At 46.9% G+C, this 27,826-nt stretch overlaps 1 protein-coding gene across 1 annotated transcript in view; it reads right to left on the bottom strand.

Moving 5' to 3' along the window:
• The window catches only part of LOC146867922 (protein-arginine deiminase type-1-like), a 468,509-nt gene that overhangs the window by 18,892 nt on the left and 421,791 nt on the right, over window positions 1–27,826 (bottom strand). The window contains exons 12-13 of the mRNA XM_085608649.1: window positions 24,272–24,416; window positions 11,111–11,204 (exon numbers count right to left, since the gene is read on the bottom strand). Of these exons, the coding sequence (XP_085464775.1) occupies window positions 11,111–11,204; window positions 24,272–24,416 (239 nt within the window). The remainder of the gene's footprint in view (window positions 1–11,110; window positions 11,205–24,271; window positions 24,417–27,826) is intronic.

The following is a 27,826-nucleotide window of genomic DNA, read 5'->3' as shown; positions in this document are numbered from 1 at the left end:
TGGGCCAAAATGGGCATGCCAATGCCCCCACCACTCCCCCACAAAAATTACAGCCTTTCTGCCCCCCCCTGTGGGGGCAAAAAGCCCATTAGATGCCAGGGATTTTTTGGGCAAATTTTAATTAGGGTGGGGGCATTGGAATGCGCGTTTTGGGCAGCCCCCCACCATACTTAAAATTTGCCCAAAAAAATCCCTGGCGTCTAGTAGGCTTTTCAGCCCCCAATCTGCACCCCCGGGGGGGGGGCAAAATGCCCACTAGTCGCCAGGGACTTTTTTGGGGCAAATTTGAATTAGGGTGGGGCTGCCCAAAACGGGCATGCCCATGCCCCCACTCCCTCCCCCACAAAAATTACAGCCTTCCTGCCCCCCTGGGGGGCAGATGGGGCAGTAGCCCCTAATCTGCCCCCCAACCGCAACAATTACAGCCTTTTCAAAAAGCCCACTAGACGCCAACGATTAAGCTGGCTTTTTTTATGCGTGGGGTTGGGGGCTGCCCAGAATGGGCATATCAATTCCCCCACCCACCAAAAATATAGCCACAGTGTTTCTGCCCCCCTTGGGGGCATATCAGGGCAACCCCACCCCCCAATATCCCCCCAGGGCAGCAGAAAGCCGACTAGGCATGGATTTGTTTTTAGCAAATGCCTACCTGTGGATTTTGGGCCCTAGCGCAGCCGGCACATAGGGAAACTTAGCAAACCTGTACATTTTTTAAAACTAGACACCCAAGGGAATCCAGGATGGGGTGACTTAACTGGCTCTCACCAGGTTCTGTTACCCAGAATCCCTTGCAAACCTAAAAATAAATTTTTTAAAACACATTTTCCTCACATTTCTGTGGTAGAAAGTTCTGGAATCTGTGTGGATCCACAAAATTCCACCCACCCCGCGTTCTCCAAAGTCTTCAGAGAAAAATGGTACCTCACTTGTGTGGGTAGGCCTAGTGGTCCCGACAAGAAATGGCCCAAAACTCAACGTGGACACACCACATTTTCACAGTGAAAATTGACCCTTTCTTTGCAAAGTGCCTAGCTGTAGATTTTGAACCCTAGCTCTGCGGGCACCTAGGGAAACCTAGCAAACTGATACATTTTTGAAAAGTAGATACCCAGGGGAATCCATGATGGGGTGACTTGACTGGCTCTCACCAGGTTCTGTTACCCAGAATCCCTTGCAAACCTAAAAAGTTGTCCAAAAAAACACATTTTCCTCACATTTCTGTGGTGGAAAGTTGTGCAATCTGTATGGATCCAGAAAATTCCACCCACCTCACGTTCCCCAAAGCCTTCCAAGAAAAATGGTACCTCACTTGTGTGGGTAGGCCTAGTGCCTACAACAGGCAAGGGCCCAAAACCTATTGAGGCGGCATCAAAATGACCTATCACAAAACAACGTGGTTTTGCAAGGGGGGTCCCATGAGTTTTGGGCCCCAGGCTTGGTGGCTATCTAGGGAAACCTACCAAACCCACACATTTCTAAAAACTAGACACACGGGGGAGTCCAGCGAGGTTTGGATTGCGTGGGTACCCCTAAGTTTTCCTACCCAGAATTCCCTGCGAACCTCAAATTTAGCTGAAAATATCACTTTCTTCTCAAATTTCTGTGTGGGAAAGTTCTGGAATCTATGTGGATCCACAAATTTCCTCCCACCCAGCATTCCCCCAGGTCTCTGAGTCCCGATAAAAATGATATCTCACTCACGTGGGTGGGTCAAGTACCCGCGACAGGCAAGGGCCCAAAACCTATTGAGGCGACATCAAAAGTTTCCTATCTCAAAACAACCTGGTTTTGCAAGGGGGGTCCCATGAGTTTTTGGCCCCCCGCCACTGCAGCCATCTAGGGAAACCTACCAAACCCACACATTTCTGAAAACTAGACACCCGGGGGGGGAGTCCAGCGAGGTATGGCTTGCGTGGGTCCCCTAACGTTTTCCTACCCAGAATCCCCTGCAAACCTCAAATTTAGCTGAAAAAAAATCACTTGTCTCTCAAATTTCTGGATCCACAAATTTCCTCCGACCCAACGTTCCCCCAGGTGACACCCCTTGCAAAACCAGGTTGTTTTGGGATAGGTAATTTTGATGTCGCCTCAATAGGTTTTGGGCCCTTGCCTGTCGCGGGTACTTGACCCAGCCACGCTTGTGAGGTATCATTTTTATCGGGAGACCTGGGGGAACGCTGGGTGGGAGGAAATTTGTGGATCCTCGTAGATTCCAGAACTTTCCCACACAGAAATTTGAGAAAAAAGTGATTTTTTTCAGCTAAATTTGTGGTTTGCAGGGGATTCTGGGTAGGAAAACGTTAGGGGACGCATGCAAGCCATACCTCACTGGACTCCCCCGGGTGTCTAGTTTACAGAAATATGTGGGTTTCATAGGTTTCCCTAGATGGCCGCTGAGCCCAGGGCCAAAAACTCATGGGACCCCCTTGCAAAACCAGGTTGTTTTGTGATAGGTAATTTTGATATCGCCTCAATAGGTTTTGGGCCCTTGCCTGTCGCGGGTACTTGACCCACCCACGCGAGTGAGGTATAATTTTTATAGGGAGACCTGGGGGAACACTGGGTGGGCTGAAATTTGTGGATCCACGTAGATTCCAGAACTCTCTCCCACAGAAATTTGAGAAAAAAAGTGATTTTTTTCAGCTAAATTTGAGGTTTGCAGGGGATTCTGGGTAGGAAACCTTTAGGGGACCCATGCAAGCCATACCGCGCTGGACTACCCCAGGTGTCTAGTTTTCAGAAATGTGTGGGTTTGGTAGGTTTCCCTAGATGGCCGTCAAGCCCAGGTCCAAAAACTCATGTAACCCCCCTTGCAAAACCAGGTTGGTTTGTGATAGGTAATTTTGATGTCGCCTCAATAGGTTTTGAGCCCTTGCCTGTCATGGGTCCTTGACCCACCCAAGCAAGTGAGGCACCATTCTTCTCAGAAGACTTTGGGGAACGTGGGGTGAGTGGAAATTTGTGGATCCACGCAGATTCCAGAACTTTTCACCACGGAAATGTGAGAAAAATGTGTTTTTTTGACACATTTTGAGGTTTGCAAGGGATTCTGGGTCACAGAACCTGGTGAGAGGCAGTCAAGTCACCCCATCCTGGATTCCTCTGGGTGTCTAGTTTTCAAAAATATATAAGGTTGCTAGGTTTCTCTAGGTGTCGGCAGAGCTAGGGTTTAAAAACTACAGCTAGGCACTTTGCCAAAAAAGGGTCATTTTTCACTGTGAAATTGTGGTGTGTCCATGTTGTGTTTTGCGCCATTTCCTGTCGCGGGCACTAGACCTACCCACACAAGTGAGGTGCCATTTTTCTCAGAAGACTTTGGGGAATGCGGGGTGGGTGGAAATCTGTGGATCCACGCAGAGTCCAGAACTTTCCTTCACAGAAATGTGAGGAAAATTTGTTTTTTTGGACAATTTCTTAGGTTTGCAAGGGATTCTGGGTAACCAAACCTGGTGAGAGGCAGTACAGTCACCCTATCCTGGATTCCCCTGGGTTTCTAGTTTTCAAAAATGTATAGGTTTGCTAGGTTCCCCTAGGTGCCGGCAGAGCTAGGGTTCAAAAACTACAGCTAGGCACTTTGCCAAAAAAGGGTGATTTTTCACTGTGAAATTGTGGTGTGTCCACATTGCGTTTTGCGCCTTTTCCTGTCACGGGCACTAGCCCTACCCACACAAGTTAGGTACCGTTTTTTCTTGGAAGACTTTGGGGAAGGTGGGGTGGGTGAAAATTTGTGGATCCACACAGATTCCAGAACTTTCCACCACAGAAATGTGAGGAAAATGTGGTTTATTTGACAATTTTTTAGGTTTGCAAGGGATTCTGGGTAACAGAACCTGGTGAAAAGCAGTCAAGTCACCCCATCCTGGATTCCCCTGGGTGTCTAGTGTTCAAAAGTGTATAGGTTTTCTAGGTTTTCTTAGGTGCCGGCAGAGCTAGGGTACAAAAACTAAAGCTAGGCACTTTCCCAAAAAAGGGTCATTTTTCACTGTGAAATTGTGGTGTGTCCACGTTTCGTTTTGCGCTGTTTCCTGTCGTGGGCACTAGGCCTACCCACACAACTGAGGTACTGTTTTTCTCGGAAGACTTTGGGTAACGCGGGGTGGGTGGAAATTAGTGGATCCACACAGATTACAGAACTTTCCACCACAGAAATGTGAGGAAAATGTGTTTTTTTGGACAATTTTTTAGGTTTGCAAGGAATTCTGGGTAACAGAACCTGGTGAGAGGCAGTCAAGTCACCCCTTCCTAGATTCCCCTGCATGTCTTGTTTTAAAAAATTTGTAGGTTTGCTTGGTTTCCCTAGGTGCTGGCAGGGCTAGGGTTCAAAAACTACAGCTAGGTACTTTGCCAAAAAAGGGTCATTTTTCACTGTGAATTTGTGGTGTGTCCATGTTGCGTTTTGCGCCGTTTCCTGTTGCGGCCACTAGGCCTACCCACACAAGTGAGGTACCATTTTCTTGGAAGACTTTGGGGAACGCGGGATGGGTGGAAATTTATGGATCCACACAGATTCCAGAATTTTCCACCACAGAAATGTGAGGAAAATGTGTTTTTTTGACAATTTTTTAGGTTTGCAAGGAATTCTGGGTAACAGAACCTGGTGAGAGGCAGTCAAGTCACCCCTTCCTAGATTCCCCTGCATGTCTTGTTTTAAAAAATGTATAGGTTTGCTAGGTTTCCCTAGGTGCCGGCAGAGCTAGGGTTAAAAAACTACAGCTAGGTACTTTGCCAAAAAAGGGTCATTTTTCGCTGTGAAATTTTGCTGTGTCCATGTTGCATTTTGCACCATTTCCTTCATCGGGCACTAGGCCTACCCACACAAGTGAGGTACCATTTTTCTCGAAAGACTTTGGAACGCGGGGTGGGTGGAAATTTGTGGATCGACACAGATTCCAGAACTTTCCACCACGGAAACGTGAGGAAAATGTGTTTTCTTGGACAATTTTTTAGGTTTGCAAGGGATTCTGGGTAACAGAACCTGGTGAGAGGCAGTCAAGTCACCCCATCCTTGATTCCCCTGGGTGTCTAGTTTTCAAAAATGTATAGGTTTGCTAGGTTTTCCTAGGTGCCAGCAAAGCTAGGGTACAAAACCTACAGCTAGACACTTTCCAAAAAAAGGGTCATTTTTCACTGTGAAATTGTGGTGTGTCCACGTTGCATTTTGCGCCGTTTCCTGTTGTGGGCACTAGGCCTACCCACACAAGTGAGGTACCATTTTTCTCAGAAGACTTTGGGGAACGCGGAGTGTGTGGAAATTAGTGGATCTACGCAGATTCCAGAACTTTCCACCACAGAAATGTGAGGGAAATGTGTTTTTTTGACAATTTTTTAGGTTTGCAAGGAATTCTGGGTAACAGAACCTGGTGAGAGGCAGTCAGTAAGTAAGTAAGTAAGTAAGTATTTTATTTGTGCATGATTAATTAAAATCTTTACAAATCGAATAAAAACGTTATAAAAGGAATTTAAAAATAGCAAGGACAATTAACCAGAAAATGTTTAAAAGTTCTCTCTGTCCTGTGAATTTGCCAGTGTGATTCAGATTGTAGTATACCATTATTAAAATCAACAGTCCTCAGGCTCTCATGTATCTGACCCCAGCGAGTTCAAATTTTTTTACGACCTGACAGTTTAATTTTGTTTTGCTGGGATTGAAGCAAAGTTTGACTGGCTGTCTACATGTCCGGATACCGTGAGTTTTGAAGGAGACTCGCAGGAATTTGCATCTCAGATCTTTCAATTTGGGGCAGATGCACACTGCGTGGACAGTGTCTTCCTTTCCGACTTTGCACAGGCGGCATTGTGGTTGAAGATTTTTCCTTATCCAGGGCGGTAAGTGAGGATATACAGGGATTACGCCCAGGCGCAGTTTTAAAAATGTTTCTTTCTTTCTTAGGTTCATGCCAACATTAAGGTATGCCTGTGGTTGCATTGATCCATAGTTATTAAGGGTTATCCAGCCGTGTGCTTTTTTTGTCAGGGCCTCCTTATCTTCAACTGTGGAAATAAGTCTTACTACTTTTTTGGCTGTTTTTTTAAACGTCACGTGGTCTGTTGGGCTGCCCCAAAAGTCGGATGGCCCAGCACTTCAAGAGAGTCAATTAAGTACTTCCTCGCTGATGATTTTTGGTACCGAAGAGTCTCTTTCCAGATGTTAAAGTTTAGGGAATCTTTATCGGCATTGCGTATCTTGTGCCAGGCAACAACGTATGCACACCGTCTTTCTAGAGTTTGTTTCGTGATGCCAAATTCCAGTCGTATTTGTGCAGAGGAGACTTGTTTTGGCAGGTTAAAGATGAGCCTGTAGGAGTTCGATATGACTATGTCCAAGAGGGTGCCATCTTTCCCTTGAAGGGGTTCGCTCCCGTAGGTGAGTGTTGGTTGTAGTTTTGCACAAAGTACTTGAAGGAGCGGGTAAAAGGTCAAATCTGGGAGTTTTGTCTTTAAGGCTTTTAAGGCAAGGGAGGTTGCCATTCCCTTGCCTCGCAGGGAGTCCATCTGAGGTTTGAAGGTGATCTTCGAGTCCAGTATTACGCCCAAGAATTTGTAAGTTGTTACATTTTCCATTCGTTCTCCATTTATATGCCAGTTGTATTCCCTTTTTTTTTGTAATTTACTGCCATTATTTTAGATTTATTGAAGTTTATTTGCAGAGCATTTTTATTTGAAAAGGAGTAGGTAGTATTTAGCAGGTGCTGGAGACCTATGGGTGTCTGGCTGATAAGCACCAGGTCATCTGCGTACAGCAGATTGGATAGTGTGGTCTTCCCTAGCTTTGGTGTGTGGCAGAAGCTTTTGTCTAGTTCGCCAGGTAGGTCTGCTAGGAAGAGATTGAATAGCGTTGGAGCTAAAACACAGCCTTGTTTGAGGCCCTTTGTTGTTTTTATGGGTTTTGAGAGGTGTGTGCCTGCACCTAGTTTGATTTTAATCCAGGTGTTAGAATGTAGTGCTATCAATACATTTAAAAGGTGAGCAGGTATACCCCATTTGACCAGTTTTTGCCATAGCATGTTGCGATCTACATGATCGAACGCAGCAGTGTAGTCGATGAAAGAGAGATATAAAGATTTGTTGTTTTCTCTTGCTGATTCCATCAGTAGAGTCAGGGCCATGATGTTTATGATTGTTCCTTGACCCTGACGGAATCCTGTTTGGGTGTTCGGGATTACTGAGTTTTCTGTGGCCCATGAGGTTAATTCCTCTAGTATGTTCCCTGCAAAGTATTTTGCTTCTACATCAATTAACGCAATCAGCCGGTAGTTTTTTGGGTCTTTTTTGTTCGAGTGTTTATAAATTGGACTAATTATTGATCCATGCAATGACTCGGGTAGTATCTGAGTTGTTTTTGCGTAATTGAATAAAGGTGTTATTGCGACGCTCCAGAACTCTACATCGTTTTTGTACAACATTGGTAGTATGCCGTTGGGTCCAGGAGCTCCTGTTGGTCTTCCTTTCGCTATTTGCCTTCTGATGTCATCTGTCCCAATAGTCGATTCCTGTGGGTCCAAATCTATAGAGATGTCTACGTCATTCTTTGAGTCGTTCGTTTTCGAGAGGAGGGTACTACATTTGTTGTTTTTCTCTCTTTGATAATAACCTGATCCTTCCGCCGCATCGTCCGTTCTTAAGCTTTTTGGCACTTCCTCTTTGGTTGTATCCTCACTATTGAAGTGCCTAGCTAGATAGTTTGTCCACGCTTCTTCTGTGATGTTTGAGTCTATGCCACGATGGTCTGGATTTTTGATTTCCTTAATCATTCTCCAGAAGTTAGAGCTATTTTTTTGATTCGGTTCGTGGAATAATTTTGCCCATAGTTGATCGTTTTTAGGTCTCGCCTGACCCAGCGCATGCGCTGGTCTGGCGAGACTTATTGAGAGGGCTCCAAAAAGTGCTACCAGGCCAGCCTAGAGCTACAGTGCATGTGCGCGGGCGCGCGTGCCGCGTTTTACCGCGATTACTTTCACTTTCGCGGCCGGCCGCATGGCCTCTTTGATGTTTGATCGCAATCGCGATCACTTTCACTTTTGCGGCTTCAAGGCCGCTTGGCATAGCAAATAGGTCTCACTTTTGGGACCTTATAAGTATTTAGTTATGCAACTGTTGCATGGCTAAACACTTATAAGGTCCCAAAGACGAGACCTATTGGCTATGCCAATGCTTGTTATTTTTCTGTTTCTCCCATTTCTTCTGTTTTAGTGATTTTTTAGCTTCCCTCAGGGTTATCTGCAAGTCTTTGTTATCTGGATCTTTCCGTATCTTTCTCAGTGTGTGATTTATTATTGAGAGGCAGTCAAGTCACCCCATCCTGGATTCTCCTGGGTGTCTAGTATTCAAATATTTATAGGTTTGCTAGGTTTCCCTAAGTGCCGTCAGAGCTACGGTTAAAAAACTACAGCTAGGCACTTTGCCAAAAAAGGGTCATTTTTCACTGTGAAATTGTGGTGTGTTCACGTTGCGTTTTGCCCCGTTTCCTTTCGCGGGCACTACACCTACCCACACAAGTGAGGTACCATTTTTCTTGAAAGACTTTGGGGAACGCGGGATGGGTGGACATTTGTGGATCCACACAGATTCCAGAACATTCCACCACAGAAATGTGAGGAAAATTTGATTTTTTGGAAATTTTTTAGGTTTGCAAGGTATTCTGGGTAGCAGAACCTGGTGAGAGGCAGTCAAGTCACCCCATCCTTGATTCCCCTGGGTGTCTAGTTTAAAACAATGTATAGGTGTGCTAGGTTTCCCTAGGTGCCCGTAGAGCTAAGGTAAAAAAACTACAGCTAGGCACTTTGCAAAAAAGGGTAATTTTTCATTGTGAAAATGTGGTGTGTTCACGTTGCATTTTGCGCTGTTTCCTGTTGTGGGTGCTATGCCTATCCACACAAGTGGGGTACCATTTTTATCGGGAGACTTAGGGTAAGCTAGATTTGTAAAGCATCTGTTATTACCTATTGACTTTTGATGCATTTCTGCCTTCCAAATGAAAGACAATGTGTAAAAAAGAAGTAATTTTGAAAAATAATCGATAATTCTCATGCTAGTATGAGTATTCCCAATTTCGGAAATGTGCAAATATCTACTGTTTCTAAATTCTATATTTTGTTCCCATTTCAGAAATACATAGGTGTCTTTCATACCGATTTTTCCATGTATACATTTTCCCAGAATAATTGCTATATACCTGGTACATAATAAAAAACCATTGCAAGTCACTGCTCAGTTTTTGGCTCTGGGTTCGTCTGATTCTTGGTGAACCTACAAGTACTATATATCCCCACAACCAGTAAGGGCCAGTGGATGTAACAGTATATTGCTTTGAAAGAGCTGTCATAATTAGAAGAAGTTACAGGTGAAAACGTTGACACAAAAGGCTGTTTTTTTCAACTAATTTTCAATTTTTCCTATATTTAACTGTTAGTTTCTATAAAGAAACCTTGAAGGATCTACACAAATGACCCATTTCTGAATTCAGAATTTTGTCTACTTTTCCAAAATGTATAATTTTCCAGGATCCATTATTGCTTTCATACCCATTTCTACCATTAACTGGAAGTAGGTTGAAAGCACAAAAAATAGCAAAAATAGGTAATGTCCCAGAAAAATGCCAACACTGTGTAAAAGGTTTAGATTTTCTGACAAACGTCTGCTTGTCCCTGAAAGCTGGGAAGATGGTGATTTCAGCACCACAACCCCTTTTTTGATACCATTTGCAGGAAAAAAAACAGACGCTTTCATCCGTAGCCCTTTTTTCGCATTTTTCCCAAAACAAAACAAAAATTAGCTGTATTTTGGCTAATTTCTGGGTCCCCTCCAGGGAAACCCACAAACCCTGGGTACCTTTAGAATTGCCATGATGTTGGGAAAAAAGGACGCAAATTTGGCGTGGATACCTTATGTGGTTAAAAAGTTACAGGGGCTGAAGCACGAACTACCCCAAATAGCCAAAAAAGGGCTAAGCACAGGGGGGAAAAGGCCTAGCAGCGAAGGAGTTAAAAAGTAGACACTGGCAGCAATCCCTGGTCCATGTGTGGACATAGACCACTGTATACAGTCTTTGGTGATGTTCAGTGGGTATAGAAAAGAGCACCATTTTGGTCACCATGAATGGCACCAAAACACTTGTCATGCAGTCCACGCTATAAACTCCCATTCTATCAACAATACACAACATAAAATTGTAAGATTCTCTTCATCTCTCAATGCTTTCTCCTCCACTCCATGCCAGGTGAATACTTATCAGTGGTGTAGCCGTGCAGAGGCAACAGTGTCCAGGTGCCTGAAGTGACCACTGCATCCAGTTATGGGTGTCTTTTACCACACAAACAGAGGTCAGGAGACAAGTTTTCAACACCTTTTTCATGGATCTTTGTACCTTTAGATACCGCTATTCCATGTTAATGTGCAGTTACACATGACAGGATCAGATTACCCCTCCGTTCATCGCCTACAAAACCGACACACTCTTTACATTGACCATACAGTTCGGCACTTGAAATGAAGCTCAGTCTATGGAGCATTGTTGCAGTCCTCCACCGAAATACACTGTATAGCAGCGCTGATGCACTTAACCAAGGCCAACCAACGAAAATACACCCAGACCTATTGGTGTTTTCAATGTTAGTTTAGTTTGTTTGTGCTTGTTTGCGTTTAGCAAAACGTTATTTTTGGTAAAGTTGTCAGGCCTGTATCACTCTAAAAAAAAATTGGCCAAGTGCAAAAATAATTGTTTGTGTCTCAAAAGGCACCTATTGCTAAAATAGTCCCTACCACTCAAATGACCTACTTTGAGCATCAATGTTCTCCTTGTGAAAGGGCAGAATGCTGTCACTCACAGTGAAGGCCACCAATTGCTCTGAAGTGGGTTTACCCACTGCCCCATGTTCTATGTAGTAGAGGTCTGAAGAAAAATGTGAATGACACAAAAACAGACCAGTGGATGAAGAAGGCTGGCTGAAAGTCCCTATAAATAAGAATATTATGCAAATATTTTCAGTCAAATCAAAAAGTCTTGACTAACGCCAGAACTAAAAATGCACCAAAACGAGCTGCCGTGATAATGAATAAATATGGCAAAAATTCTCAGACAGTAACGGCTGAAAATACAAAGGAGCCTTCTTACCCTCAAACATGACAGCATCACCGTGGCCTAGCTGCTGCTTCTCACGGAACAGCCGGTAGCAGGCACTGGGGCTGGCCAGGAGAAGACGGAAACCCTAGTTAAATAAGAAAGACAAGCAATGGTGAAAATCAAAAAACGCTGAAAATGTTAGGGATAAAAAAGTCCGTCAATGATTTAGTTTATAAAAGAATGCCATAATTCAACAAGTTCCCGTATGCATTCTAGTAAAAAATTTATAATTAAACGTGGTAAAGAAAATGTCCCATCGCCCCAGGAGGCTAATTGGTCATAAACCATCAGTGCACCAATAATATCGTCTTTAGTGCTCTCTCAGCCTCTTGGGACTCCCTTGATGTTCTGAACAGAGGAAACATCATGGAAGTACTAAGGGGCATATTAACAAGGGCCGGCGATAAATATCGCAAAGCGCGCTTAGCGCTTGCATATTTATCGCTGGCTATCTCTGGAATTTATCGCCCGGTTAGCGCGTTATCAACAACGCGCATCGCCGAGGCGATAAAAATTCCAGAGATAGTGTGGATATCGCCGTTTTCCATGGTGGAAAACGGCGATATGCTAGATGATAGGGCCTGTGGGTTTAGCCACAGAATCCACCCCCCATGTTAATTATGCCTTAGTCAGGAATTTAACAGACGTTAAGTTCCTGCGTTAAGGCATACTTAACGCAATTTAAATAATCGCTACCCTTCCTTGTTAATATCGCAAAGCTGCCTTCGCGATATTTTCCCTGGTTAGTTTCACAGCCACGCCTACTTTGCATCTCATTAGCGATGCAAAGTTAGGCATGCTGGAAACGGGCGCTAAGTCAGCAAAACACGCGATAGCGTGTCTTTGCTGATAAGGCGATACAATTATCGCCGCTTTTTGACCGAAAACGGCTGCAAAAGCGGGGATAATTTTATAGCGCCGCCTTGTTAATATGCCCCTTAAAGCCTGGAAAATCTCTCTTCACATGACCTCCTGTCAGTCAGATTCTTGGACAGGAAGTTAGGGATAAACAAAGAAACCACAGAAACACTGTTGTCCTGTCAGAGCCATGATATAAGCAATTCTTACAGACTTTATTAACATGGGGCATCAAAGCCACAACCACAAGCACGTAACCCTACCCAACAATTTTTAGTACGATTAAGAAGAGGAAATTCCAAGGAGGAACTTGTACTCATATCGCTTTTAGGTCTGTCTAGAGCCCCACTATAGTATCAGAAAACCTTGCCTCCTGCTCAAATTGAGGGTGAATGTGAACCCTCACAGTGGGGTGAAGACAATCACATCACGCCAAAGAATATAGCAGTCTCACCAGCCTAATTTAAGGACAAGGCTCAATCATAGAACTGGCTAGCTACAGCTTTTTTGTACATAATTAGAAACCTTAGCCATAGGAATAAATCATCAGGAATCCTTGGTGTGACTCCTACATCCATGATTAGATCAACAAGAATGTCTAAATAATGCAGTTCATGCCATTCCATAGGAAAATTGAGGGCAACCAGCTTGGTTAGCTGCAACATCGCCAGCGTGAGACAAAAACCTGAAGACAAGAACTGAGTTAGGTTCATCAAAACATTTGAAATATGTTGCTTTCAGGGCCTTAGAAGAGATACAAATTGATGGATTAACAGTTTATTGTGTGACTGCCGTAAAATCAGGAAGGGGTTGACCTAGAGTGACCAAGCTATTCAGATCTCCATGGACCTTACTGTATAGGTAAAGTAAACGGTATTCTAAATGGCAATTTACAGCGTGGTATTCTCAAAAATGAGTTTTGGAAAGTGGAAATGTTCTTGCTTACTTATCTCGGGGCATATATCCTAGTAGATCTAAAACACTAAAAATATTACAAACCTTAATAAACTCAAAAAAAAGGTATGTCCAATAAAAGTGTGGCAGGTAACATCAACAAAGATAAATATATTTAAAAGACACTTGATAGCCCAATATAATACAATACAAGCTGACTTATTGAGCATGGCTAATCACTCATAAGGGTATCCGGGTGCTGATAGAGGCTGCCCCGATCAGGTGAACAGCCAGGCCTTGAGTTCTTTCCTAAAAATTCAAAAGAGAGGATGAGGTCCGTAGGTAAAGGGCAAGGTAGGAGAAGGTGTGCCTTCCGCTGTTACTCTGGCAGATGCAGGGGGGTGTTGCGAGGGAGGCAGAGTGCAGGAGTCTGGAGGGTTGGTGTAAGTTCAGGCGGTGGTTGATGCATGCAGGTCCCTGATTGTGAAGGGTTTTGCACGTGTGGCTCAGCATCTTGGATTGACATCTCAGCTGAATAGGGAGCCAGTGTAGTGTCTTGAGGTGGGGGGTGGTGTGCGTCAATTTGGAAAGGCCAGGATGAGTCTGACTGCTGCGTTCTGTATTATCTGCAGTCTTCCTCAGGAGGTGCAATATGATTCCTACAAAGAAAGCGTTGCTGTAGTCCATTCGGCGGGTGACTAGGGCTTGAGTGATGGTTTGTCTGGTATTAACAGGGAGCCATTTGAAGATCTTATGGAGCATTTGAAGAGTTAGCAAGCAGGCAGAAGAAACTGCGTTGATCTGGTTTTTCATAGTGAGCTTGCTATCTAGGATGATGCCAAGGTTGCATGTGTGGTCTGTCGGAATGGGTGCTGCTCCGAGTACTGTAGGACACCTGGAGTCGTTCCAGGGAGAGGTGTTGTGCCTGAAGATCAGCACTTCCGTTTTGTTTGGATTGAGTTTTTGGCAGTTGTTTTTCATACAGTCTGCGATGCCCATCATGCACCTGTGGAAGTTGGCATTCGTGGTGATGGGGGTCTTACGATAGTGAGAGGATCAGCTTGGTGTCACCTGCATAGGATATGATGTTTATTCTGTGGGATCTGACGATGTTGGCTAAGGAGGTCCTGTGAATGTTAAACAGTGTGGGGCTGAGAGACGAGCCTTTGGGATGCCACAGATCATGCTCTTGGTTTCGAGGTGAAAGGTCGTATGTGGATTTTTGGGGTTTTTCTGGTGAGCAAGGATGTGATCCACTTGAGGAAGTTTCCTTGGATTCTGATGTGATGCAATCTCTTGATAAGGGTGTGGTGGGAAACTGTGTCGAAAGCTGCTGAGAGGTCGAGGAGGATCAGTGCATCTGTTTCTCCCTGGTCAAGGAGGGTTCTGAGTGTCAGCAGTGGCAGCTATCAGGGAAGTTTTGGTGCTGTGATTGGTGCAGAATCTTGACTGGGGGAGTCCAGAAGGTTGTTGATCTCCAGGTGTTGCGTGAGTTGGTGGTTGATGGCCTTTTCAAGGACTTTGGTGGGAAAGGAGAGCAGCAAGATGGGGCAGTAGTTTTTGAGTTTGCCGGGGTCGACAGAAGGTATTTTGAGAAGGAGTTTGACTTCTGCACGCTTCCATACCTTGGGGAAGGAGGCCATGGTTATAGAAGAGTTGAAAATGGAGGTGAGCTTACTGCTGATCATCTTCCTTCCTAGGATGAAGATGTGGTGAGGGCCGGGTTCCCTGGGTGCTCCTGAGTGGACAGAGTTCATGATGGCTCTGGTGATCTGTGAGGTGAGCTGGTCTGAGGTGCTGAGCAGGGGGTTGGAGAACGCATTGATGTTAGCATCCGTGGGAGTGGAGAGGCTGTCGGTGGGTTGGGGTTCGAAGTTTTTGTAGATAATGAATACCTTGTCATGGTAGAAGTCCATCAGTGAGTTGCAGAGTTCCTGAGAAGGGGAAGAAATGTTTTAAGTGGCTGAGGGGTGGGAGAGCTTTCTGATGAGGCTGCAGCATTCCTTGCTGTGGGTGTAGCTCTTTTTGATGCAGTGGGCTAGGGCATTCCTTTTTGTCTTTTTCCAGTAGTTGGTGGTATTGGTTGAGGGATGACTTGAATGTGGCTTGGTTTGTGGGCAGTCTAGGAATGGCTGCTACGAGCACTAAGACAAAATGACTCCAGCAAATGTTGGGAGATAGTTACATTGGAACATAGTGGCCTGCCTATGAACCTAGACCAGGGAGTGGGAGCTATAGTGGCTTAGAAACATTTCCGCTTTGTAGGACAACTGTAATGGTACTGAGAGTAATTTCGACAAACAAGCTGAAAAGTACTATCTCCAGGACTAGAAGCCAAAAAAGAATTTACAACAGAAATAGGATACTGTGCCGGGATTTTAACTAGGGCTGGGCAGAGCTCGCGGAGTTTTAGTCTATGGAGATCTGCAGCTACCGAAAAACTCAGCAACATGCCGTGGAGTTCCGTGAGTGGTCAAATTCTGGTCTGCACTCCTGTTTCTAAGCACAAACAACATCAATTTTCAACAGCCGCACGCCACAGGAGCAAAATTAGTCTCTCAAGAATGTGATATATTACAAGCTATGGGGAATACATCTATTTTGCACAAAATACTCTTTCCTTCTCATCTAGGCACCTCACAGAGTTAGTAAGAGAACAACATTTCTATAAACCATAAAAAAGAGGAGCTGTAGTAAGATGAACATGTGGGACCATAGCGAGGACCCCGGAGGAACAAGAAAGACACATGCTAGTGTTTTCCTGGTATGTGACCTGCTTGTTCCTCTACACCCTTTCTTTGAGTGGCTGGATTCAGGGGTGGGCCGCGCTCTGACAGAGAAGGAGGACTGGCGGGCTCTTCTGAATCGACGACAGCTGGGAAGAGGTCGGAAGACGCTGGAGGAGACATGGTGGTGGAAATGACAACGGACGTTGCACCTGAAGGTCGGAGGCTTAGCGAGACTCGAGGAGGGGTCAAAGAACAAGGGTCCGGAAGACAGATAAACTGTGGAGTCTGTTGGCCGGGATAAAGAACACAGAGGCAAGACCTTCTGGACGAGGCCGCCGTGACTCCGGTTTAGAGTCACGGCTTCAGGTAAGTAGTAATGATTCTGTTTGGTTCACAAATTGCCCAGGATGAGTAGCATGTCTGGATACTACAGGTATTATACCAAGAGTGTTGTGTAGTGTGCTCAAGTTTCTTAAAGTCAAGATATCCATGTCTCCTGATTGCTGATCTTATAAGACAGACTTGGGCCAAATTAAACAAACACTATGACAGTATACACCAGTAAGGATATTTTGGGACAATATATGAATGCTAGTTTTTTGTTTTTTGTTTTTTTGTTTCCAAAACCTTTATTCAGCATGAATACGAAATACACAGCCCCACGCCTACAACCATCCTGTGGCCGGCGGCTTGATACGAGAAGGAAAATGAATGTTAAACACAGCTGCCTGCCTACAACCCTCCAGGGGCCGGCTGCGGCATAAGAAGCAGGATAATTAGCATGCCAGTATGAATGACCACCACCCATCAACCACTGAATACTTTGCATTTAAACGGTCTTCCCACAGTAACATGCATCAGTGGTATAGAGGCGCCTCGCAATCGCGCACAATGACCGTCTCACCTCTCATCCCCGTGTGTTGCCTGGCCGAGGGACAGAAGGTGGGCCACTACCGCAGGAGTGGTGTCTAGGAAGGTTAAGGGTTAAGCGGGCAGGAAGGTTCGCTATGTCTGTGGGTGTGACAACAGATATGCCTGTAAGGGACCCCAGATGTCAGTTGGCCTAGAAGCGGAAGGCAGAAGTTCAGCATATCGAAGTAAAGTATCCTGACAGTGTACCATATCTCCGATCCAATCCTTAAATTTGGGAGCTCTGCCCCGTCCCCATCTGCAGGCTATCAGACGTTTCGCTATAAGAAGGGCGATAGTGGCAAATCTGCGGACCGGTTTTTGTATAGTTTTTGTATAGCCCAGGAGTGCCTGCGTCGGAGAGGGTGCCAGTGGGACATCTATCATTTCCGAAACGCCGGAATACACTTGTTGCCAATAGTCGGCAATCTCCCGGCATCCCCACGTCATGTGAAGGAAGTCCGCCTCCGGAGCGCGGCAGCGCCAGCATAGATCGTCCTCTCGAAGGCCCACCCTATGCATGTGTGCTGGAGTACAATAGAGCCTATGTAAGAACCTATAATGAATTACCCTGAACCTGCTACTGGAGGAGATCTGTTCGGTTTGTAAGCAGCAATAGCTCCAGAGTTCGTCATCTATGGGCAGTCCTAGGTCTTCCTCCCATTTGGTACGTGCCCTGCAAGGCAAGGAGTCTGGAGTAGTGCGTAGCGAGTGGTATAGGGTAGAGACTGCGTGTGCCGGAGTGGTAGCCTTAAGTAACCGATGCAAGGGTTCCAGCGTGGGTGGCTCACTAGGAAACTCCCCTGTCAATGCTCGAATACCACTACGAAGCCTGATATATAGGAAGGTGTCCATGAAAGTGGGTGCAAAGTTAGCGAACATGTGAGATTGGGAACGGAATTGTCCGTCATGATAGAGGTCCCCCCATGTTGTAATGTGGAATTTGGCCATAAAGTTTTTAAACAGTTGTTCCTGTAAAAGGGGCAACCGGGGATGGTATGCCAGGGGAAGCAGTGGAGAATAAAGCAGCGGTGTGCGGGCTATCTTCGCAATATATCGCCACGCCAGAATGGAACTCGAAATCGTGGAGCGGTACGCCGTATGCGTCTCTGGTGTACTGAGTAGTGCTCCCTCCAGTGGGATAGGCGCAGCCAGCCAATGTTCCACAGCCGTCTGCGGCAGGAAGGGAGTGGGGCGAATCCAGTGATGAATGTAGTGGGCCTGCGCGCTATGATAATACATCTCAAAGTCCGGAAGGTCGAGCCCTCCCTGCGCGAATGGACGAGTCAACACCTCCCAACGAAGACGCAGCCTCCTCCCTCCCCAGACCAGGAGAATGAGCTCAGACCTCAAAAGACGAAAGAAGGACTTGCCAGGGTAATATGGGATATTCATGAAAAGGTACAGGAGTTTCGGAAGAACCACCATCTTAATTAGGGAAGAGCGGCCCGCAAAGGAGAGGGGCAGCGTGATCCATCTAGACACGCATGCCTGGACATAGTCAAACGTACGGCCATAGTTCATCCGCATTAGCTCTTCTCGGTCATGGGAGAGAAGTATGCCCAGGTAACGAACCTCATCCCTGTCCCACCGTAGAGGGTAGTCCAGAGGGAACGGCTGAGCGGCCGCAGTCAGGGGAAATATAGTGGATTTTCCCCAATTGATATGGATACCAGACATACCCGCGAAGCGAATAAACTCACGGAGGATAGGGTTGAGGTTGGCAGCGGGATCACGTATGTAGAGCGTGATGTCATCCGCGTATAGGGAGATGAGGACCTCTCGCTGAAGACAGCGCAGAGCCTTGTCTCGGTGATGTTGACGGAGCCGGGCCGCTAGAGGTTCTATCGCCACCGCAAACAGCAGCGGAGATAGGGGGCAACCCTGCCGGGTACCCCGCGACACCACAAAGGCGTCCGATATCCGCCCATTCAACCCCACCCTAGCGACCGGCCGGTCATGCAGTAGATCAATCCAGCGCGTGAAGCCCAGCGGCATGCCCATATTGCGCAAAATACAGTGGAGATAGTCCCATTCCAGAGAGTCGAAGGCCTTGGGGGCGTCCAAAAAAACCGCCACCAATGGCAAATCCGGGTCTACATTATGCATGATGGAGAATAGCGTCCGTAGATTATTGGAAGTGGCCCTGCCAGGGATGAATCCCGCTTGACCAGATAACACCAGGCCTCCCAGTAACAACTGCAACCGGTTAGCTAGTATTTTAGTCAGGATTTTGGCGTCACAATTAATTAACGAGAGAGGGCGGTAAGAGTCGCAACACTGAGGCGGCTTCCCAGGCTTCAACAAGGAGGTAATCAGTGCCTCCTGCATTGACGGAGGAAGCGTGCCTGATTCATGCGCCTCCATGAAGACCTCCCGGAGCACCGGAGCAAGGATATCCATATACGCCTTGTAGAAATCCATGGGCAACCCGTCCAGGCCAGGGGCCTTTCCCGGAGCCATCTGTTTGATCGCATCTCTAACCTCCTCCAGGCCGATCGGCTCTGCCAGGAACTCCCGTTGACGGTCAGAGAGCCATCCCAGTGTGAGCTCCCTAAGGTAGTCGTCCATGTCCAGTGCACCGACCCTAGTAGTAGAGTAGAGCGTGGAATAGTGTGTAGTGAAAGCCGCCAGAAGCGAGTGCGTGTCACGTATAGGAGTCCCATCCTCCCCCTCCAGCTCCAGCACAAAATTAGAGCCTCGCGGTGGGCGGACCGCTCCTGCCAAAGATTTACCGGGTCGTTCCCCTTCCCCGTACATACGAGCCTTGAAGTACTTGCCCCGGAAATTTACCTCTCTTTCAGCGGTGGACATGTAGTCCGATAGCGTCTCGCGGTACTTTGCCTGTGCATCTGTATTGTTGGCGTAGTCTGGGCTTTTTTCCAGGGTGTGGAGTGTAGTTTCCAGTTTACGTAATGTATCTCGCAAGGTCCTTAGTACCCCGGAGCTCTTAGAGATGCAGAAGCCCCGTATTGTGACCTTTAGCGCCTCCCAGAGAGTGGCCGCCCGGTCTACCGATCCCCTGTTACAGGAGAGGAAATCTTCTAGCTCTTGACACAATTCGGTTCGAAACAGTTCATCAAGTAAGATGTTGGGCTGGAGTCTCCAAGTCTGGGGTCTACCCAGTATATCGGGTAGACGGAACTTGGCCAGTACCGGAGAGTGGTCGGAGTACGTACGGCCCACATGTCGCACCTCCACCAAGGAGGGGGCTAGGGCCCTATTCACCATAATGTAATCTAGTCTGGCCCACGTTGCATGTGCATTATTCCAGTGCGTGGCTTCCAGGGAAGTCGGGTGTAAGTGTCGCCAAGTATCCACGACATCATGGGTGTCGCAGATGTCCCTTAGGTATCTATGTGTATTAGTGTAATGGTGCATAGATGGGTTCGACCTATCCAAGGCGGGGTCTAAAACAGCGTTGAAATCTCCCCCCCAAATGAGGTGTGTGGATCCCACTTCTCTAATCTTGTTCCAGAGAGCAATGAAACTGCTCGGGTTATCGCAGTTGGGGCCATAAGAGCAGGCAAGGGTGATAGTCTCGATACCTATCCTACCCCACGCTATACAATAACGACCCTCACGATCTGTGGTGGTGCCTATGGGAACATAGGGAACTCCCCTTTTAACTAGGATAGTAGTGCCTCTCACATAAGACGAGTAAGGCGCATGAAGTGAGTGGGCAGCCCATCTGGCAGCGAAGGTGGCATTGCGGAGGGGGTCCATGTGAGTCTCCTGAAGAAATACAACCTGAGCATGCAACCTGTCTAAGGCACCCAAGATTCGCCATCGTTTCCTTGGATCCCCCAGGCCCCGGACATTCCAGGTAATAGCAGTGAGCAGTCCTCCCCCCCCCAGCTCAGTGCGTGTGGTGCGGGTCATTTGTGCCGATAAATGAATTATGGGTTAAGAGGCGCAACTGGCAACAAGGCCATAGATGTATTGGTCTAGAAAGGGTGGCATACTGTGCTATTTCAACAAGTATTTTCGCAGTGCTCATGCTGAAGACCAACAACAACCCCAAAACAGTCCCTGGAAATCCCACCCCCCTACCCACTCCGACATCCCAATAATGTCGGGTATCCCCAACCCCCATCCCACCCCCTCCCACCACAGCAGCCCAATCCTGCTGGAATTCAGACCCCCTCCCACCCTTTACAACAAACATATACGCAAAAGTGGGGTATACCCTCTAGGGGACTCGCCGGTGTGCCAGACCTGCCCTTCCCAATCCCTTCTTTTCACCCACCACACCATCACCCCATTGGGGGAGGAGTCTAAGTGGGATAGGGGGGGAGTGCCTGGGCGAATCTCGTCGTCAATGTCCAGACCAGTACCTCGTTAACAGTAGGCGACAGCACATACGGGTCCCCAAACAGTAATGTCTGCTCACCCCTTACATCATAGAGAGAGGGCGAAAGGCCAAGGCAGTCCTACACTGGACAAACGGAAACGGTCCCTCCCAAAAACATGATCCCCCCAGCTCCACAGCCAAGGTACAGGTCACTCAAAGAGAAGAATCAAGAGTGAGGGAGAACAGGCAATGCCGAGGAAGAAGGAAAGACACATGAAGGGGGAGAGATACAGAACATGAACCAGAACAATGGTACTCATCAGTCCGGTGCAGACGTCGGAGAGCTGGAGCCCGATCCCGTCACAGGACCGTGTCGCCGAGGGGCCGCAGAAGGCTGTTCTTTCAGGAAGTCCTCAACCTGCTGCGGATTGCCAAAGAAAAGGGGCTTGCCATGATGAGTGACCTTGAGCTTGGCTGGATATTGCATGGAGTAAGGAATCTCTCGTTGCTGTAGTTTCTTCTTTACTCCTGTAAACTTCCGACGGGCATCCTGCACTGCCTGGGTAAAATCCGGGTAGAATGAAATGGTGACGTTTTCATGCAGGATCGGTTGTTTCTCCCTGTCCAGGCGCAGTACGGCGTCCCGATCCCTGTAATTCAGAAATTTGATGATGACAGGGCGCGGCGGGGCCCCAGGGACCTGACGAGGCCCCAAGGAGCGGTGGGCTCGCTCCACTACCAGCTGCGACGAGAAAGAGTCCCTTCCAAATTTATCGATCAGCAGCCGCTCAATGAAATCCTCCATACGGCCCCCACCACTGGACTCCGCAAGGCCAATCAGGCGAACGTTGTTCCGTCGGGAGCGTGCCTCTAAATCTTCATTTTTGTCGGCAATGACCTTGAGCAGCCGGTCCATCTGCGTCAACTTAGTTGCACCAGCCACTGCGCCATCCTCCAGCTCCGATATTCGCCCCTCCGCCTCTTTCAGGCGCTCTCCGTGTTGGTCCAGCCGTTGTACCACCGCCTCCAGGCGCGTGTTCATGTTGTCTATTTTGGTGTCAATGGATGTTAAGCTCTTCTGCATGCCGAGAAGGATAGCTTTCCAGTCCACCTCCTCCTCCTCGCAGGGGCCCGACTCTCCACTCTCCGTAGGCGACGCACGCGTTTTCTTTTTGGGGGGGTTGAATTGTAGCGTCGCTTGTTTTGCATCCGATTTGCCCATGGCGGCTGCAGACGAGAGCCTAGATCTCCAAGAGTTAGTCCGCCAGGTGAGTTCAATGTTGTATGCGACTACGTGAGCACCAATTCGAGGGGCCAGCCACAGTCCGCACCGCCAACACCAGCTCATTAGACGACCGGTCCCCTCTAGCCACCAGGATTCTGCAGCTCAGCTTGGCTTCTAGGCGCTCCGTTTAGCCCCAGCACCTCCTCAGCCCCCGCAAGGACAGGGCCGCGCCACTCCGCACCGTAGGCCACGAGGTTCAAACCCGGGGGATGCACCAAGCCAGGCCCAGAAGAGACGTCCGTCAGGTCAGGGCCGCTGCCACCTCTCAGCGCCAGTGGAGGGGCTCTGCCACCAGCCCCTACCTCGATGCAGCTCTCGGTGCCCCCGTCCACAGCTCCCCGGCGACCCCCAGGCCCAGAAGCGCGCTCCTCCGCCTCAGTGCGGTCCGGCCGGGCGGGCAGGGTACTTACACGCACCACGTCCGCAGCCCCGATGCAGCAAGGTCCCCTCCGCGTTCCTGGCACGCCCGGCACATCAGGTAGGCACCGGCAGTCGCGATGCAGGGAGGGGGACGTCCGGGCCCACCACGGCTGTCCAGCAGAGCGTCCGCCGCACCAGCCACAGTCCACGACTCCCCCGCTGCTCGCAGGGCCCGATGAATCCCCGGTCTCGCGTTGCCAGGAGCCTCCGCTCCGAAGGTCCGCTCCTCACGCTGCCCCTTCTGCAACGGGTAATATCTTCACCGCCAAGACGCCCACGGGCTTGGAACTCGCACCGAGTGGACCCGTGACCCTTAGCTGTCCATCGGTATCGGTTGAATGTCGGTAACTGGCCTGTAGGATATTGTTGCAGGGTTTATTGTCGCCCGGCTGGCGAGAGCCTCACTAAAGCGCGGCCATGACGGTCCAGCGCCACCTAGCGTCCCCCATATATGAATGCTAGTTAGTAAAATATGCCAATTCACTTTCCCCTATCAACTTTTACAATATTTACACTTGAATGCAGCTTAGCACATATGTTCTCTCTGGAGTTCACTACAGATTGCTTGCCTTATAAATTATCACTTCACACTTAAGGAACCTTTCACATCTGTCTGTGAGAGGATGATGAACTAGAGTTTCCATTTAACAGAATGGAAAAGTACTTAAATAAATTAATGTGCGGGATCTCTCAGTTGTCCTCACATCTGCAATTAATAAGGTATAATCCCTCATATTAGCTGACTTTAACTGATACAACTGAATATTTATTCAAATGTACATTTGTTATTTCTTTATTATCTGAAGTTGTTTCACTTCATGTTAATGTAAGCTGATATAAGATTGTCCTACCTTTTTATTGTTTAGCATCTTGATCCTTTACTCACATTACCTGTCTCTTAGTCCTGGCAATCAAATGCAGTCACATCTCAATGCACTGATTTTGCATCCTTTTTGTCCATGGCTATCCTTTGATGGTCTTTATCATCTTTCTTGCCCCCTTCTCTTTTTTTCTCTCCTGCCATCTATAGATTTTTTTTATCCCTCTCCCAATCTTCATTTTTACCTTGTCCTAATATGTATTTTGTGTGTGCCTCGTCAGAAAATGTACTCACTGAAAAATAGGAACCCTTGCCCCTAATTGTGGTTCATGTTATTGGATGAGTCATCATCTTTATAGCACTCAAACTGTTTTTATGAAAAGAATGGATACAAATTGAGTCGGTTAGGGGTGATGTTCATGTTCTGATCCTGAATTTCGACCCCAGAATACCCAAGGGACACAATATCGAGGACAAAATATATAAAAAAAAATATTGAAAAGTAAGCATGTCTAGAATGTTTATATTTAACTCCACGTATATGTACCTATCTGGTACATATATCTTCAAGGTAGATAGGCAGAGTTAGGAATAGTACATCTATACTTCCCTACATGCACTAACCTTTCAATATTTTTTTTTCTCGATTCTCTGTCATGGATATTCTTGAAACACGATTTCCAGGGAGTTGATATTCAGTAGTAAAATCTGTTCTGATAAGTTTACCATCAATTAAATGCTTCTCAATGGTTTCACTGATTTCTTACATCTTACAATCACAAGTGTATTGTGTTGCTGTGTGATAATAATTATCATCCCTTACAATTAAGAAGTGGTAGAATTATTGTGCCCTTTTCACACAACTCCTTCTCAACTTCCTCATTAGAACATCACCCTTTTTCCTGTAAGTTTCTTACCTTTTCAGATGACCAGTTTTCATTACCTTTAGACTGTCAGCTGGAACAAAGGTCATGAATTCATCCACGTGGCCAACCAGCAGCCAGTCGACATAGAGCTCCACAGGGGCCTGCACCTGCTGGGCATAGAGGAAGTCTCGCACCACCTTAGTCATCCTCCTGCCGGTGCTCCTAATATGCAGATGTCAAGAAGAAAGCTCTGAGTTAGGACAAAGGGTGCGTGATTCTCTCTCAAACTCAAGGCATAATTTCTAACAAAACATTTATATTCGAGTTACATCAGAGTTTGATTCAAACAAACAGGAAAACACCTTGTGCAATTTCACCCAAATTCTTTAATAACTTACTATCGTCACTGAATAAGCATTCCGGCAAACAATGCACTGTAGAAGCCAAATAAACACATTCTACAAGCATAACTGCTGTATTTCATCATCTCATGTCCAAATTTGGAGGTTCAGCTTTGAAACCTCAAATCCTTAGGAGGAAAACATGGATGACTCTTCCACTTAAGCTCTCTATGTGGATTTCATAAAAATTGCACCCGCATTGTACAATCATCAGCCTGTTCCAATGGCTGTTCCAGTCCAGAAAAAGAGATCAACAAACGTGAGGTTTGTACTGCTTCTTCCACAACAATGTCACCATCACACCAAGTGCAAGATCAAACCTATGTAATATTTCAGGTGATTCCTCAGAATTACAAATATTCTAAAGAAACAAAAACATTGCTTTATCAGGCTTTATAATGACTAGATTTTGCCATTTGTCAGTATACTCAATAAGGGATTTTGAACTCTTATCAAAACATCACAAGATGTTTATTAAAAGTATAGAGCTGGAGGCGATTTTACCCAGCGTCTATAGCTGCTGACTTGAGCACCTGGGGGCTTAGGTTCAAATCTTGGCCTTTGCTCTTGACTTAACATTGTGTGATTAAGAGTAAATCACCTACTCTCCCTTTCCTGCAATGTGGACTTGACTTAGGTCATTTTTATTTGATGTAGACAATCTTGATTATCTCCCGACGTCTCGCAAAATGGGCACTTCACTGCTCCTTGGCTGCCATTTTGTCTTTCAATAACTCCTCCCAAAAATCTATTTATTCATTTATGGAATCTGTATTGGGGACCTTCCAAGCACATTCCCTGCTAAAAGCCAGCTCCATCTGAAGTCATGAAGCCCCAGGAAAAGTGTTGCAGATATTATTGTGTTCGAATTTCACTGATGTTAGCTGAGTAAGGGGCTGCAATCAATATATTGAATTTCAAAAAGTAATACTCAAATGATGGCACCCCAAATTAATTCCATTTAGGTATGCAGGCCTCCACATAAAAAAGGAAGTGGGGCATCTATAATCAAATTTAGCAGTTAGGAACACAATTAAAATCCTTTAACAAGTGAGCATGGAGAAACCAGTTTTTAGGAATTAATTTTGTGAATCCTGTGCCAAGGTATCTTATTCAAAATTCCTGATAGGATTGATCTCTCAAGAGGTGGATTTGGCTTTGGGCTGAACTCACAAAATGATTGCAGAAATCTCCAGGTGCTTACCAAGGGGTGAACCATTCTTGGGGATAGCATGCACTGATAGTTTCTTGACGGGTAATCAAGTTACTGGTTGCGGGACGAGCAAATCACTGGATGTCCGATTTAACCGGAAGCATCGGTGAGGCGAGCCAGGCGGCGCGAGGGGGAGAGAGGCCGCGGCGGTGCGGAGCAGAATGGAGCCCGTGGAGGTTGTGGAGCTCAGCTTGGGCAGTTTAGGCAGCGGATTGGCAGCCACGAGACAGGGTGAGTCTCGAACCCAGGCTGCACTCCTGCGATATTCAACCCTGCAATATTCAACCATGCTGTACAACCCCTGCTGAGGCGCCCCGGACCTGCCGGTAGCACTAAACAGCTTCAGCTGCCGGTAGCACTCCTTATCCCCGCGAGCTTCTTTTCATCCAATTCTGAAGTTGTGTCATTTTCGCAGCCTTTCTGGTCTCCCAATGACTGAATTTTACAGAGAAACCCAACAATCAGGGTTGCCCTACCTTGCATCAGCCTCAAAAATTAACATCAGTTTGCCCTGGTGTGCCCTCATGTTTACCATTTTCGAGTGAATTTCCAGCCTTGAGGTTGTGGCCTACAGTTTCTGACCCAAAATTCCTGATAGACATGACCAGAATGGATTGAGGGCTGTGAAGCCGCTGAGAGAAGCTGAGAGAGAGAGAGCACGAAAGAGCGGTGAGCACAAGGGTGAGCAGGAGCTCCGTCTGAGCCAAGGAGACGCTGTCCTACCTAGTGGAGCCTGCTCCGGGTGCTGGTTAGTCCCCCGCGACTGCAGACTTTCCCTGGACTTTCTGTGGAGGAGGCCGGCCGGCCAGATGAGGTTCGGCAAGGCAGAGCAGCAAGGAAGCAGCCGAAAAAAGCGGCAAAATCAGATGAGGCGGCAGCGGGAAAATTGGCGGGGATGCCATCCAGGTGCTTGCGTTCAGGGCGCGCAAATGCACTGGTAGGTTCACCCACAGGACTGTCAGGGCCACAGGGAAGATCAGCCAGTTACTCCCCGGACCATGTTAGTCCCCTAAAGCTCAAAAAAACTATCAGGGGAAGGAAAAATGGGGGGCACCTTTCACATTTGAAAACATATCCTTCGGTGATGTCAATGTTCACAAAGGGTGTAAGGAGTTCCCTACGGGGTAATGTGGCAAAGGACGGGGTCCAGGAGGTGGCCAACTGCGTAATACAGGAGGATGAGGAGGGCGCTCAGCCCGTTCTCTCAGAGTTTATAGTGCCTCCTTCTCCCACTTTAAATACTCGCCATCAAAATGCAGCCGAAATACCCTCATTGTCTTTATTATCACAGTCTTTTGGTCGAAATGCTTTACGGGTGGGAGTGGAAGATATTGAGATGAAAATGGACTTATCCAAGGGCACAGCTGAAAATGCTGATGGAAAGGAACTGTCACCACTGTCACCATTGGCAGGGCTGGTATTCCTGTTTGATAATCCTAAATCCACCCCCGAGGAATTTCTGAGGGTAGTTCAGATTCTTCCCTGTCGATTTTGATCAAGCAGGTGCCACAGGTGTTACAGTTTATATACCTTAGCCCTGTAGTGATGAAAATGGAAGACTATACCCTGACGGATATTGCTATACCATTGGAAAATAACAAAGATTTGGGGGCCCATTTAAGAAAACCAATCACCGTGGATCCGGAATTGAGACTGTCTCCGGTTCAATCAGCTGGATGCCTTCACATGCCCGCCCTGTACAGTAGTACCCCCACTACTTTGTCTCAAGTCCATTCATTAGACTTGTCTGACATGGGGGCACCAGTCGCATCTCAAGACAAGGGGGTACATGACACTGTGAACTCAACAGAGAATGTATGAGCGGGTACCTTAGAGATATTTTATGCTTTGGAGAGAATTCTCTCATCAATGTTATCTTTGTTGGAGAAAACCACAGTGAATTCTGATCATATATTAGAGGTTCTCTCTCCTATTTTAATGGGGATCCAAAAATTCAACTCGGTTAACCAAGTATCAAGTAAGTTAGCAAAGGATCTTGTTATAGAATGCTGTTCATG

The sequence above is a fragment of the Triturus cristatus genome, chromosome 1_2 (assembly GCF_964204655.1).
Source record: "Triturus cristatus chromosome 1_2, aTriCri1.1, whole genome shotgun sequence".
NCBI classification, from domain to species: domain Eukaryota; kingdom Metazoa; phylum Chordata; class Amphibia; order Caudata; family Salamandridae; genus Triturus; species Triturus cristatus.
This window is presented reverse-complemented; position numbering and strand designations above follow the sequence as displayed.